The sequence below is a fragment of the Thamnophis elegans genome, chromosome 1, assembly GCF_009769535.1.
Source record: "Thamnophis elegans isolate rThaEle1 chromosome 1, rThaEle1.pri, whole genome shotgun sequence".
NCBI lineage: Eukaryota > Metazoa > Chordata > Lepidosauria > Squamata > Colubridae > Thamnophis > Thamnophis elegans.
This window is the reverse complement of record NC_045541.1, coordinates 98,672,067-98,685,416: the sequence shown is the minus strand read 5'-3', so window position 1 is coordinate 98,685,416 and position 13,350 is coordinate 98,672,067. Positions and strand designations below refer to the sequence as shown.

The 13,350-nt window shown below is 40.3% G+C and overlaps 1 protein-coding gene across 2 annotated transcripts in view; it reads right to left on the bottom strand.

Annotated features, from left to right (window-relative positions):
* Positions 1 to 12,354, bottom strand: part of TPCN2 (two pore segment channel 2) — a 39,878-nt gene extending 27,524 nt beyond the window's left edge. Inside the window, exons 1-6 of one of the 2 annotated variants that reach the window (XM_032226599.1) lie at positions 12,109 to 12,354; positions 6,796 to 6,857; positions 5,470 to 5,546; positions 4,162 to 4,339; positions 2,169 to 2,285; positions 791 to 897 (exon numbers count right to left, since the gene is read on the bottom strand). In XM_032226599.1, the coding sequence (XP_032082490.1) occupies positions 791 to 897; positions 2,169 to 2,285; positions 4,162 to 4,339; positions 5,470 to 5,546; positions 6,796 to 6,857; positions 12,109 to 12,271 (704 nt within the window). In that variant the 5' untranslated portion in view covers positions 12,272 to 12,354. The remainder of the gene's footprint in view (positions 1 to 790; positions 898 to 2,168; positions 2,286 to 4,161; positions 4,340 to 5,469; positions 5,547 to 6,795; positions 6,858 to 12,108) is intronic. The other variant, XM_032226608.1, reaches the window with a different exon arrangement.
* Positions 12,355 to 13,350: the final 996 nt, after the last annotated feature.

Here is a 13,350-nt window from a genome sequence, read left to right as displayed (position 1 = left end):
CTTAAAAAGCAAAAAGCGGAGTCTTGGTCCCAGCAAAACCTCTTGTATTTACACGACTGTGAATTCCTTGCATTCACAGTCAGCAAGGCTTTCAGGGGAATATTTATCAACATGAAACTTATCTCGTTTGGAGAGGGGCCAGATAACTACTTTCCAAATGCAGGGCAAGCAAATCTTGGCACGGAGTCTCTTATTGCCACAAACAAAACATTCCACTCTTGAAACAACTGAATGAACAAATTGTTTCCTGCAAAAGCCCACTCTCCATTCACTAATCTTTTGTTTCCTATGGAAAGGGCCAATCACCTCCAAGGTGCAGCTTTATTCCTAAATCGACCCTGCTTTCTTAGTTGTTCTTGTCTTCTGGCAGCTCTGCGCATGTGCACACTGGGAACAGGCTCCAGCTGTTCCTCTGCCTCACTGCTGTCTAGCTCCCTCTCTGCCTCCAATGCAGAGCCCTCGTCTGAGCTTTCCTCAGCCCCAGGATTGGCCCATGCGCCTCCCCAATCTCCTCATTGTCCGTCTCTGCTGCCAGCTCCACTGGACGCTAGCGGGCCACAACACTGGAATATTTGAGGGACCAGTAGATCATTTGGCTTTTCCCCAAACTACCCAAATTCATCAGCTTTTGGAGTTTTCCTGAAGGAAATTTTCCAGAATAATAAGTGTTTGTGGTGTTTTACTTCTGGAAAAGTGCTCAATTATTGCAATGATAAATGTTGCCCAAATATTCTACTACCAAAATATAAATTTGGCTTATCTCTAGCAAGCATTACATATTGTTACATACCTTGTAATTTCTGGCAATGTTCTCTTGATGCTTTTTAGTGTTTTTTTCATCATTGAAGAATTCTGGAGAAGGAAGAAAGGTCGAAGGATACGTCTTATCCTCAGGTTCTAAAAAAGGAAAACATTTAGGAATGACCACAAAACCAGAACAACACCTTTAAATTAATTCTGCCATTAATTCAACTATCATTATGTATGACTGCAATTACCACAAATTCAAATAAAACCCACGATCTTTCACCCAATGCAGTCATTTCACTAACAAATGGACAAAAGAAAAGCATCAAACTTCATTAATCAAGTGGCAAAGCCTCATCCAGATCTCTCTATTGCACAGTAAGAATTAGGGAGAAACCCTTTGCAGAATTAATTTTCACTTGTGACCCTCCTAAGTCAAAATCAAGATTTGTCGAGTCCTAAAAACTACTGCATAATAAAATTATCTTAAAAAGCAGACGAACGAGCCCATCGAAATGAAAATCTGCTTTCTGTATAAAGAGCTATTGCTCTGTACATAAGTTAGTGTGGTTGACTGTTTTAACTAAGTTATTAGCGTATCATTTACTAGATACGTTTAACATTTTTTAACTATCCTGACAAATTTCATAGGATATGCATCTTCTGTGGCCCTCCACATGCCAAGCTAAGGCAGATGTAGCTATCAAGCATATAGTATTGGTACAGCTTGGAGACAGGTGTACTGGAGTATGTTGGAAAAATTGCTGTGAGGATACAGCATAAACAATGGAAGGAGAGAACAGAATACCATGATTGGAACAGTGACCCAGAAGACTGACTGATAGTCTGACATTGCAAAATTTTGTTACAGGGTCTACTTGCTTCTTCCCTAAATGATATCATTTACTGGTTGCTTAAAATCACCACCTTTCCCTTCATGAGAATTAGCACAATTTTTTATCCATTTTCTCCTCGCTCAGTCATCCATATGTTTTCAGTGTGGTTTAACAATTAAAATACTTCAGCCTGGGAGATCAACGATGTTCCTTGGATAGTCCTCAGTAACGAATCTAAACTTATCTTGCAGCAGCATAAGGAGGATAAAATAATTGTGGAAGATACAATCACATATATCATTCTGAGCTTCTTAGGGGAAGGACAAAATTAAAAGGATCATATTATTTGTTACTGCTGTTGCAATTATCATCATACATATTTATTACAGAATTCAGACCAAGGTCATGCTAGTTCTAGGTTTTTCATATGTAAACACAGAATACAGACTGACGATAGCAGGTGTATAATCAAGCAGCATTAGTGTTTTATTTGTCCCAATCCCATATCGAAATGGTCATGGGCCATCTCTGAATCCATAGATTCCCTACCTCCCTGACATTCATCCAAGCATCCACACGCCTTACTTCATGACAGGAAGAACTCAATGAAATGCTCCAGTCTATAAGGGAGATGAGCAGGACCAGGATGTAGGCCATTAACCACTTGGTTTTCCGAAATTCTTCCCATCCAATTAAGTAGCTCTAGTGAATCAACATATCTGAATATTAGTTAGGTTACTGTTCATAAGCAAAAGGATCCAACTAATTTTCATAATATTTTGGTAAATAGTCAAACCAGCTATTAAGAAAATGGAAGATCTGATCATGTGGTAGTTTTGGAGACTATGTTCCCAATCCCAGTCCCTAAAGACAGAATGCTTTGATCTATTTGGTATACATTTATGGGATGAAGTATGACATCTATATTCTCACCAAGCATTATACTTGGGCTTCTGAGCAACATGCCATGGGCTATCCTCCAAAAAGGAGTGCTTAAAAGATGAAACAAAACCTATATTTAATTTAAGTGTAAAAATTGCATTTAAATTAATTGCAATTGTTATGGTTTCTTTCTAAACATTTAACCTTGTATCTTTCCCTTACAAGAAAGATTACAATTTTGCAGCATCTTTCAGAGCAGTTCTGGGGATTAAACCCAGGATTTGGAACTCACCGAATGGCTGAGAGTTCTCAGATAATATGCCTCTAATTTAAACTTTCAAAAATCAACTTTTCTTGAGATTTCATTTTTGGAGCTGCAAACAGGCACAGAGACTTTAGTGTAACCTTTTCCAAACTTGGTAACCTTTTCCAAACTTGGATTCTTTTAAGATTACAACTCTCAATCAACCTAGGCTGCTAACTTACATTTTAAAACCAATAATCCATCACATCTGGGAGAATTAATTTGCAATGACTGAAATAATATCTTTGAAACCACACTTTGGAACCCTGGTAAACTGCATAGAAATAAGAGGATATTTGTATCATAATCATCCTTATACCTACCAAGAAGTCCCAGAGAAGCAAAAGGAGCAAATCTATCCTGATATACTCCCTTTTTTTTGTATTTCAGAAGAAAGGTAATGATGGGTGACTGGGTGGTTTCTGGATACAGTCATTGTTTACTCAGCTGTAACAGCCCACAGAGGGTGCCAAAGAGACACTGCAATTTGTGATGCATCCATCTTTCAGCATCAACCCACATTAAATATTTTGCAAAGGACTACAATGCAAAGATATATGGTGTATTTAAAAGGAATACCAGCAAGAGTTAAAGGTGGAACATTTCCAGATCTAGGAGGTCCTAAACCCTTTCTATCCTGCCAGAGTTGAATCATAGACTTCCCCATCCAGACTCTCACAGCCTCCAGAAACTGAGGAAGCACACTGAAAGCATTGTTTGTCCAGCCAGAGGTTGACATATAAAACTACATTTTATGCCTAATTATAAATCATCCTCATATGTACCCTAGTGGTTCCTTGCAGAATGGGTGAGGAGAAAAACACTTTATAGAGAAGGCACCTCAGGCTACATCAGGGGTAGTCAACGTTTTTATACCTACCACCCACTTTTATATCTCTGTTAGTAGTAAAATTTTCTAACCGCCCACCGGTTCCACAGTAATGGTGATTTATAAAGTAGGAAAGTCAATTAAATTTTAAAAAAGAAAGTGCTTCAATATCGGACAAAACCTGCCCACCATGAAAGCTGGAACGCCCACTAGTGGGCGGTAGGGAACCAGGTTGACTATCACTGGGCTACATCTTTCCCCTCCTTCAATAATACCGAGTGGAACCAGTGTTGAAGGAAGAACATTGAACAATGATTGTTCCCCACTCTTTTCTTCAAGCCTGGCTCAGAAAGATATTGAAATCTGCTGAGAGAACCCAGGAGGGCTCTCCAAAGGCCACCCACAAGTTCAATCAATGCTGTCTGAGTAGCATTCAAAGCCTTCTCAAGCAAGCTTTGAAAGTGGGCATTTGCTATCTTCTCACCAACTTTCCCTTAAAAAGGTTGAAAATCAGGCAAAGTTATCCAAGGCATGATATGACATTTATCTCAGAGCTCACTAACCTTCACAGAGACGTCTACCATAAAGACAAGGAAGCAAAGCAATTCAATGCTTTCAGTCAGGCCACAAGGAGGCTTCCAAGCTTCTGAGCGATACCGCACATCTGATGTGACAGTAAATGAAGAAGGTGCTTCAATGAAAGCAAGAGCCAGAATTAGTGTAATGGTGAGAATCAAAACCCTGAAAGAGAAAGAAAGTACACGTGTCTGATGTTGATGTTGATGTTTATTGGTCTTGTATGCCGCCCACTCCCAAAGGACTCCGGGCGGCTTACAATAAACAAGGGAAGTGGATAAATAAACAAAACAACACTTTAAAATACACGACAGTCACAGTTTCCGTGGGGCTGGATATTTCGAAAGCCCCCCTGCCTGCTGGAGCAGCCAGGACTTAAAGGCTTTGCGGAAGGCCAGGAGGGTAGTAAGGGTCCGGATCTCCACGGGGAGGTCGTTCCAGAGGGCTGGAGCTGCGACAGAGAAGGCTCTCCCCCGGGGAGTCGCCAGCCGACATTGGCTGGCATATGGAATCCGGAGAAGACCTAACCTGTGAGATCTAATCGGTCTGTGGGAGGTGATCAGCAGGAGGCGGTCTCTCAGGCAACGTGTGGCAATTAAGGAAGAGAAAAGGCCAAAAGTTCATTTTCCAAAATGTTTCATGTCATAAAGTGATAAAGGAATATGTGTTTTCTAAAACATTGTTTCATGGAAAAATATAATTCAGTTGGCAAAAGCCTCATCACGTTTAATAAAGGCTCAGCCAATTGTTGCTCATCTGCCTGTGGCAACAGATCACCTGAAGATGCCAGCTAGAGTTGCCAGCAAAGCATCAGGAAATCTATTGTCTTGTCCTATTATCTAGACCGGGGGTCAGTAACCCACGGCTCTGGAACCGCATGGGGCTCTTTCATCCCTCTGCTGTGGCTCCCTGTTGCCAGTCAGCTCCACATTTGATAGGGCTTTCAGTTAGTACAGGAAGAGGGAAAAGGACACCGCGCTAGGAGAAGACTCTATGGTGGGGGAAACCAGACTTCCAGTCGGCTGCAGAATTGAAAGGAGAGCTTCCGGTTAGGATATTTGTGGCTCTTTGAGTGTTTAAGGTTGCCGATCCCTGATCTAGACCACTAAAGCCTGCAGCTCAACTCTGTCCTCACAGAAACGGCTCATATTTTTTAAAAGTCTTTGACAGAGAAGCAATTAGCAAAAAACTAAAATACTGAAAACTAGAAGCAGCAGTAAGGATTTGTGGGATTAGAAAAAGCAGCTGATCTACTCAAAGAAACAGAACATCATTGAGGGTGGGGGAGTTCTCACCATTGACAAACTTCTGAATAATACCACCGATAAAGCCACAAGGAGTTAGAGTCCACACGATGATTTATAGAACGATACTAAAGAGGTGAAAGATAAGAGAGGTGATTCAAGCATCACTTTTAATTTTCTCTTCAAGTATGGAAGTTAAAAGTTTTATAGGTAAACACTATTGAGGAAACATCTATTAATGACTAGGCAAATTTGGGCCAAAGTAGACATTCTGTAAACATGAAACATGCAGTTATGTATCAGTTCTGTTTTAGTTCATTTCAGATAGAGCTTTCTTTTTTACATGTTTACAGAATATTTACCAAAGGTCACAGTTTCTGTGAGTTTCATTTATTTATTAAATTTGCCACCCATCTCGTAAAGAAACAGGGTCCTTCTGCCAGCCGAATGGCTTCTCTGCCACAATTTCCCCATATCGTTTTTTGAAAAGCCCCTGAAGGCAGAGAAAGTCCTGTTAACTGATTGGAAGCCCATTCAATAAGAGACTCACTGCTACTAGCAATGTCATGACCATTGCTATGCCATGAAGCTATGCCAACATTACAGGTAGTCCTCGATTTACAACCATTCATTTTGTGACTGTTCTAAATTACAACCCTGAAAAAAGTGACTTACTATTGGTCCATACATTTATGACAGTTGCATCATTCTCACACTCATGTGATCAAACTTTGAGTACTTATCAACCAGACTGTGTTTACGATATTTACAGCATCCTGGGATTATGTGATTGCCACCTGTGACCTTCCCAGTGAGCTCCAGAAAGCAAAATCAATGGGAGAAGCCAGATTCACTTAATGACCATGTGATTCACTTAAACAACTGCAGAGATTCGCTTAAGAACCACAATAAAGTTGAAAAATTAAGTGTGACTCGTTTGACAGCTGCCTTGCTTAGCAACAGAAATTCTTTTCCCAATTGTAGTCGTAAGTTGAGGAGTATCCATATTGTTCAAAGATGTAAAAACACAACATGCACGTGATTTTTTTTTTACAAACATTCTGAATTATCTGAGGTTATAGATCAGGGGTGTCAAACTCACAACAACAGGTCATCATTACGTGACATATCGCCTTTGCTAAACCGTGGGTGGGCATGGCCAGCACATGATGCATACAGCCTATGGGCCGCAAGTTTGACACCCCTGTTGTAGATGATAAATCTACTCATAAACTTTGAAGTATAAATCAACATTTCAGCAGGAAAGAAGAGTACTGGAGCTTTTACTAGCAGTCTTTTACTTAAAACAGTACACTAGGAGGACCAGTCTGTGTGTGTGTGTGTGTGTGTGTGTGTGTATATCAGGTAAACATTTACCTGAATTGCATCTTCGATGAATACTACAGCTTGGTTGAAGGAGAGGTCAGGGTCATCAATAACTGCAAGATTCAAAAAAACAATGGTTGTAAAATAATTATAGAATGGCATTCTTTTGTTTATTTGGCAGTGTTCAAACATATTAGCTAACGTACCTTAACGATTCAAAGCTATTTCAAGGAACAATTTTAAAAATGAGGAAGAGAAACTCCACACCCTTCTGTTGACTGACATCAAGAAAAAGACAAAGGTAGTCTTAAAATTTTTAAGAACAGAAAATTCCATACAAGTTGATCCTTAGGTGTATTTGAGAATTAGGGGGCGGGCAAAGCAATGATTTATACAATGTCTTTTGCATTGTTGATGAACACATCGTTACTTTATAAAAAGTGTAAAAACATGCTGAGATGTGTATTAAAGAACTTTCTCAACTAGCTGTCAACCAAATTAGACCAATTTGGAAGTTTTATGCCCATAATCACCGTATATATTTAAAAGATTTGAACGTTCATGTTCCATATGATTAAGAAAACTGCTTAGGAATATAGCCTAATATACTTTGAGATGGTTTTGAAACCACCTTGTGCAGATGGTTTACTGTTGGCCTCTTCTACAAGATCAAAGGAAATCATATGAAAGAAGCATCATTTGTAACAAAAGATCGCAACAAATTACATATTACTTCATCTTGTCGCTTTATTCTCTGTAACTTCAGTATATCCTAACCCCAACAAATATGTGTTTATTGGTAGCTACATAACTAGGATAAGTAGATAAGTTGAGCAATTGGTAAATCAGTAGGAAATCACCACAGGAGATCAGAAACATCGCTCTGCTAAAGTATTAAGCAAGACCGTTTCAAACTGTTAGAAACAATTCCAGGAAATACCTCTTATGGAATGCTGAGAATGAAACATCTAAAGAGACACAGTTGAACTCTTGTCTCCCTACAATGTTAATGTGATCGTCTTCTTCTATATATATGAAAATGGCTGTGTGTCTGTGTGTCTGTGTGTGCGCGCGCGCCTGTGTGTGTGTGTCTGTGTGTGTCTGTGTCTGTGTGTGTCTGTGTGCGTGTGTCTGTGTGTGTGTGTGTGTGTGTGTGTGTGTGTGTGTGTTCCAGCATAACCCTGGAATGTCTCAAGCAATTTCAACCAAACTTGGTACGCAGATGACTTACACTCTGGAAAAAAATACTGTGGGGGGTAAGACAGCCCTAACACCCCTTGGTCTGTGTGTACTGTTAAGATACAGTCTGTTGTCCCTTAAAAAGGTTTCTACTGTACTGTCATAAAAGGGATTCTACTGTACAGCACAGTGGAGTTGCCATGGTAACAGATTCACAGTACTCCACAAGAGAGCTCCCTCTGGTAAGGGGAAATCCAACATTAGAAATTACGTTTGGTCTGGACATTTTCCCTCTATAAATAAATACCCGGGCAACGCCTGGTTAGTTCATAAATATATTCCTAAAAATTTACTCCAAGTCTTAGAGGCAGGATGCATTTAAAGGGGAAAAAAGTTGTTAGACAGGCCTTTATTTATCAAATTGTAGAAAAAAATGACAGGTAGGGAAACACCTCGTGTCTCCTTGTCCTCTCTGAAAAATAAATTCCATCATCAACAAGGCGTAAACAATAGATGTAATAATATACAAAAAAGCTCCCTGCCAAACTGTGTGGAAAGCTTTAATTTGTTCCAGTTTTACAAGGGAATTGACAGGTATGTTTACCAGCAAAGGAAAAAGTGGCTCAGTCTTGTTCCATCTTGTAAAATCATGAGAGACTTTACTCCGTGCTAAGCTGGCCTATCCTTAACTGAATAATTCAATTGGAAGGCCAACTTCTTTTTCCATACAACACCTGCTTCCAACTATCAAAATGTTCTATTAGGAAAAGTTTTTGAATATTCACTTGGAATTTGGTTTCCTGAAAAATAAATCCCTAAGTCTGTATTCTGTCTTTGATGACCCACTTTGATGCTGAAAGAGTGTTATCATATGCCACTCAGTCTTCTCTTCTCAAAACTAAACGCAGGTAGTTCTTGACTTCAAACCGCAATTGAACCTAAAATTCCTTTTGCTTAAGCGAGGCAATTATTAAGTGAGTTTCCCCCCATTTTATGCACTTTCTTTCCACATTTAAGTGAATGGCTGCTGTTAAATTAGTAATATGGTTAAGTGAATTGGGCTCCTCCACTGACTCCGCTTGTCAGTAGGCCGCAAAAGGTGATCACATGACCCCCTCCCCCGGGACACTACAGCCATCTTAAATCAGTCAGTTGCCATTTTGATCATGTGACAATGAGAACGCTGCAACAGTTAAAATCTAGCTTTTCCATTGACTCTGTTTATCAGAAGGTCGCAAAAGGTGATCATATGACCCCAACAAATTGTGACGGTCATAAATATGAGTCAGTTGCCAAGTGTATAAATTTTGATCATGTGACAATGGGAATCCTGAAATGGGTGAAAAACAATCGTAAGTCACTTTTTTCAAAGCTGTTTAACTTTGAACATTCAAATTTAATGACCATTTGGTCACTTAATAAGAACTGTTATAAATCAAGGATTACCTGTATTGCCCATTCGTTCAATCTCTTCACATGATTTAATATCTCCTAATTAGCTTCATTGCCTTTCTGAACCTGATCCACCTTCTTTGAATCTTTAAAAGGAAGTAGATCCAACCACTGCAAACCAATTTGGTTTGAAAACTATTTATGTTGTTGCAGTTAAAAACTATATTTGTCTTTTGAATTTTTGAATAGCCACATCACGAGGCTAACTTGCAATCATTCTGCACTCAGCTACTATTCCAAAATCTTTCATAGGCTGTAAACCATCTAGGTATCATGATTCTACTCATAAGTATATTGCTCTTTTAAGTGAAGAATTTTACATCTGTCATTTATAATTGTTATTTTATTTTCAACCACTTCTCTAATCTAGAAACTTCATTTTGCATCACATTTCTAATAGTAATGTTTCACATTTCTGTAAAGAATTTTATCCACTCACTCACTACTCAATTAATATTTTAAAATAGCATTTTAAGTACAAAATTGTTTTGACTAAGAAGAAATGCTACAGGCATCAACCAATCAGTCTTAAGCAAGTCTGCAGCCTTACCATTGAACAATTCTGTGTTCTATCACAAAGTCAAGGTATGTATTGATTGAATTGTGTAAAGGCCACATCACTCTGAAACCACGATGCCCGTCCTTGCCATTACCATCTATGTTTCCAATATATGTTAAAAACAATTGTTACATGGTAATGGAAGACTTTGGAGTAGATTTTCAGAAATATTATAGGCAAAGTAACTCTCACAGCATGAAAATAAAAGACTATTTTTCAGCAATCTGACAATTTATTAACAAATTATCTTAATTAGAAAGATGTGATTACAAAAGGACAGGGCTTTATCAGAGTTTCAATAATTATAAAACGGTCACCAAAGACTACATGAGATTGATAGATTGCAATTATAGCGACTGATTCCACCGCAGGAACATCAATTAAAATATAATGTGATCTTGTGTCTTAGATAAGGATTACTTTCTTCAGCAATGTGTGGTTGGTAACACTACTCTTGTGCATGACTTGAACTTCCCAACTGATTACTATGATCTCCCAGTCTCCAAGAGTATTTAGAAAGAGGGCAATTATGTCACCTCTAACAGCAAAATTTATTCTCAATTTGAGTCTTATAGAACATAACACATAACAACAATTTTGTATGAATGCTGTTTTGGAATAAAAAGCATGCAAACTTTTAAGTTGGATGGATGGATGAAGGGGATGGAATCCATAATTCAACACAGCTGAAGAACATCACATTGGGAAAAGGAGAACAAATGTACACATGCTCCAACAATGGCACTGAAAAATGACTTAAGACCGTTTTTCATAATTACAATATTTGCTGCATTCTCATGGTCATGTGATCAAAATTCAGATGTTTGACAGCTGGTTCATATTTATGATGGCTCCAAGGTCCCAAGGTCATGTGATTTTCTAACAAGCAAAATCAATGGGAAAGCCAGATTCACTTAACAACCGGGTTATTAATTTAGCAACTGCAATTCAGCAACTCTTAAATAACTTTTCTGAGGTTTCCTTTAAAAATGGGATCTGCTAGTGAGGTTTTCTTATCCCCTCTCAGCTTACAATATTGGCTTTGCAAGTATGTAAGTATGTAAGGAGTATAATCTGAAGAAGCAGACTGCAGTGTGAAATGCTCCTGTTCATAGTTTCAGGTAGCTACAGTCTCCATTCTCCTCTAGCATAATCTAGTCCTCCTGTATTCTATTGCCTCCCAACCAACAAATCAGTCCACTAAGCATTTTCAGTCTTGAGTTCCACTTCTGGAGATTCCCCCCCACCCCGCCCTTCCTACAAACAGAAATAATATTTTGTAGTACTAAAGCTTTTGAGGATCCCTGCCTTTCCCCACCAAAATAGATCTTAGCTGATGCCTCCCTCTTGTGCGTGAAGAATGCTGTTCTGTTCACAAAAACAACTCAAACAGAGAGAAATAGAGGATATGATTGAAGGAACCAGGCTTTAATCTCATGTCACAGCAGATCCAAAGCATCTAGGGCAGTGTTTCTCAATCTTGGCATCTTTAAGATATGTGAATTCCCAAAATTCCCCTGACAGTTTGATTAACACTGGAATCTACTCCATAACATCACTCCAGGTGCCCGCAGCTGCTGTTTCACTGCACCATGCAAAAGTGCCCTGTTCCCTGGGCTCCATCTTCACAGCTACCAGTCTATCTGATCCCATGTGGTTGCACCTACACATATGTCCAATGGCCAGGTTCATCCCACAGGCTAAATTAACTCAGAACATATCACCTATTGGCTCTGGGCATTAGGTGAACCTGGGACTCTGTTCTGATGCACACATACCGAACTTTTCCATGCAATCCTAAACTGAATCTCTGTGATCCACTCCAGGACCAAGAGAGAAACGAAAGCTCTTGGCACTCCTAATCATACACCTGGGAGACACATCCAAACTTACTTTGCAGTGGGTCTGCAAAATCAAGGCCTCCCCCACCCCATGGACCAGCAATCCCAGTCTCCCTACTTGACCTGGAACCTGGCATCCGATATCCCACCTACGATTTTAAGAATCGGATCCTAAACTCATTCGAAAGCTCCCATTCTGATCAAGCCCCGGCTTGGGAGAGAGGCGACGGGGTTTGAGATTTCCATCGCCAGCCTTCCTCGGTCTGCAGCGTCCAGCTCCTCCCAGTACTGAGAAGCAGCCCAACAGGCACTCCCAATTGTCCCGGGTCTCACCAGGCCCGCGAGAACGAGGCGAGGAGGCCGCGGACACGCAGCAGTGTCCATCATCCTCCAGGTCTCCGCTGTTCCTGCCCGAGTAGAGCCGGTGACGCTTGGCAGCCCCTAGTAGAGGAGGTGGCAATAAAGGCTCTTTTTCCAGGCTGCTTCCCTGCTCCATGAATCACAACGTAGCCAGCGTACTACTAGGCAGAAACGGCGCCTGCAGCACCCCATCCAAGAAAAGTGGCCAGGCCGCCCAGCTTCCGCTTGTGATAAGTAGCGTAGGCACAGCTCCGCCCGCTACACGTGATCGGAGAGGAAAGGAATATAGGTTGTAGCAGCGCCGCTTCTGCTTGTGCGAACTGAAGCTGCGGGGTGAGGCTGGTGATCGTATATCCTGATGCTATCCTGATATCCTCATCAGATATCCTGATGAGGAACATTTGCCTTATCAATCAATCAATCAGAATAGAGCTTGAAGGGATCTTGAGGTCTTCTAGTCCACCCCTTGCTAAAGCAGGAGACCCAGTACCATTTCAGACAAGTGACCGGCCAGTCTCTTCTTGAAAACTTCCAGTGATGAACCGTTCACGATTTCTAAAGTCAAGCTGTCCCACTGATTAATTGTACTCACTGTTAGGAAGTTTCTCCTTAAATACAGGTTGCTTCTCTCTTTGATTAGTTTCCAGCGGTTGTTTTTTGTCATGCCCTCTGGTGCTTTGACGAATACTTTGACACACACACCCCTCTTCTTTGTGGAAACCCTGCAAATATTGGAATACTGCACCCCTAATTATTTTCTCTAGACTAGCCAAGCCCAAATCCTGCAGCCTGTTGTTGATATGTTTTAGTCTCCAGGACGTTGATCTTCTTAGTTGCTCTTCTATGAACTTTTCCCAAAGTCTCAGCATCTTTTTTGTAGAGTGGTGACCAAAATTGGTTGCAGATAATCATTGGTGATGTGCTTCACCAGTTCACTGGAAAATATCTCTGTGCCTCTCTTCCCCTTCCCCAGCCTCAAAAAGTGTGGGAGACCAACACTTTAAAGCAGTAGAATTACTGAACATACAATAACAGAGAACATAGAATAACAGAGTTGGAAGGGACCTCGAAGGTCTTCTAGTCCAAACCCTGCTTGAACAGGAGACTTTATACCATTTCAGACACATGGCTGTCCAGTCTCTTCTTAAAAGCCTCCAGAGATGGAGCACCCACAACTACTAAAGGCAAGCCATTCCACTGGTAAATTGTTGTCAG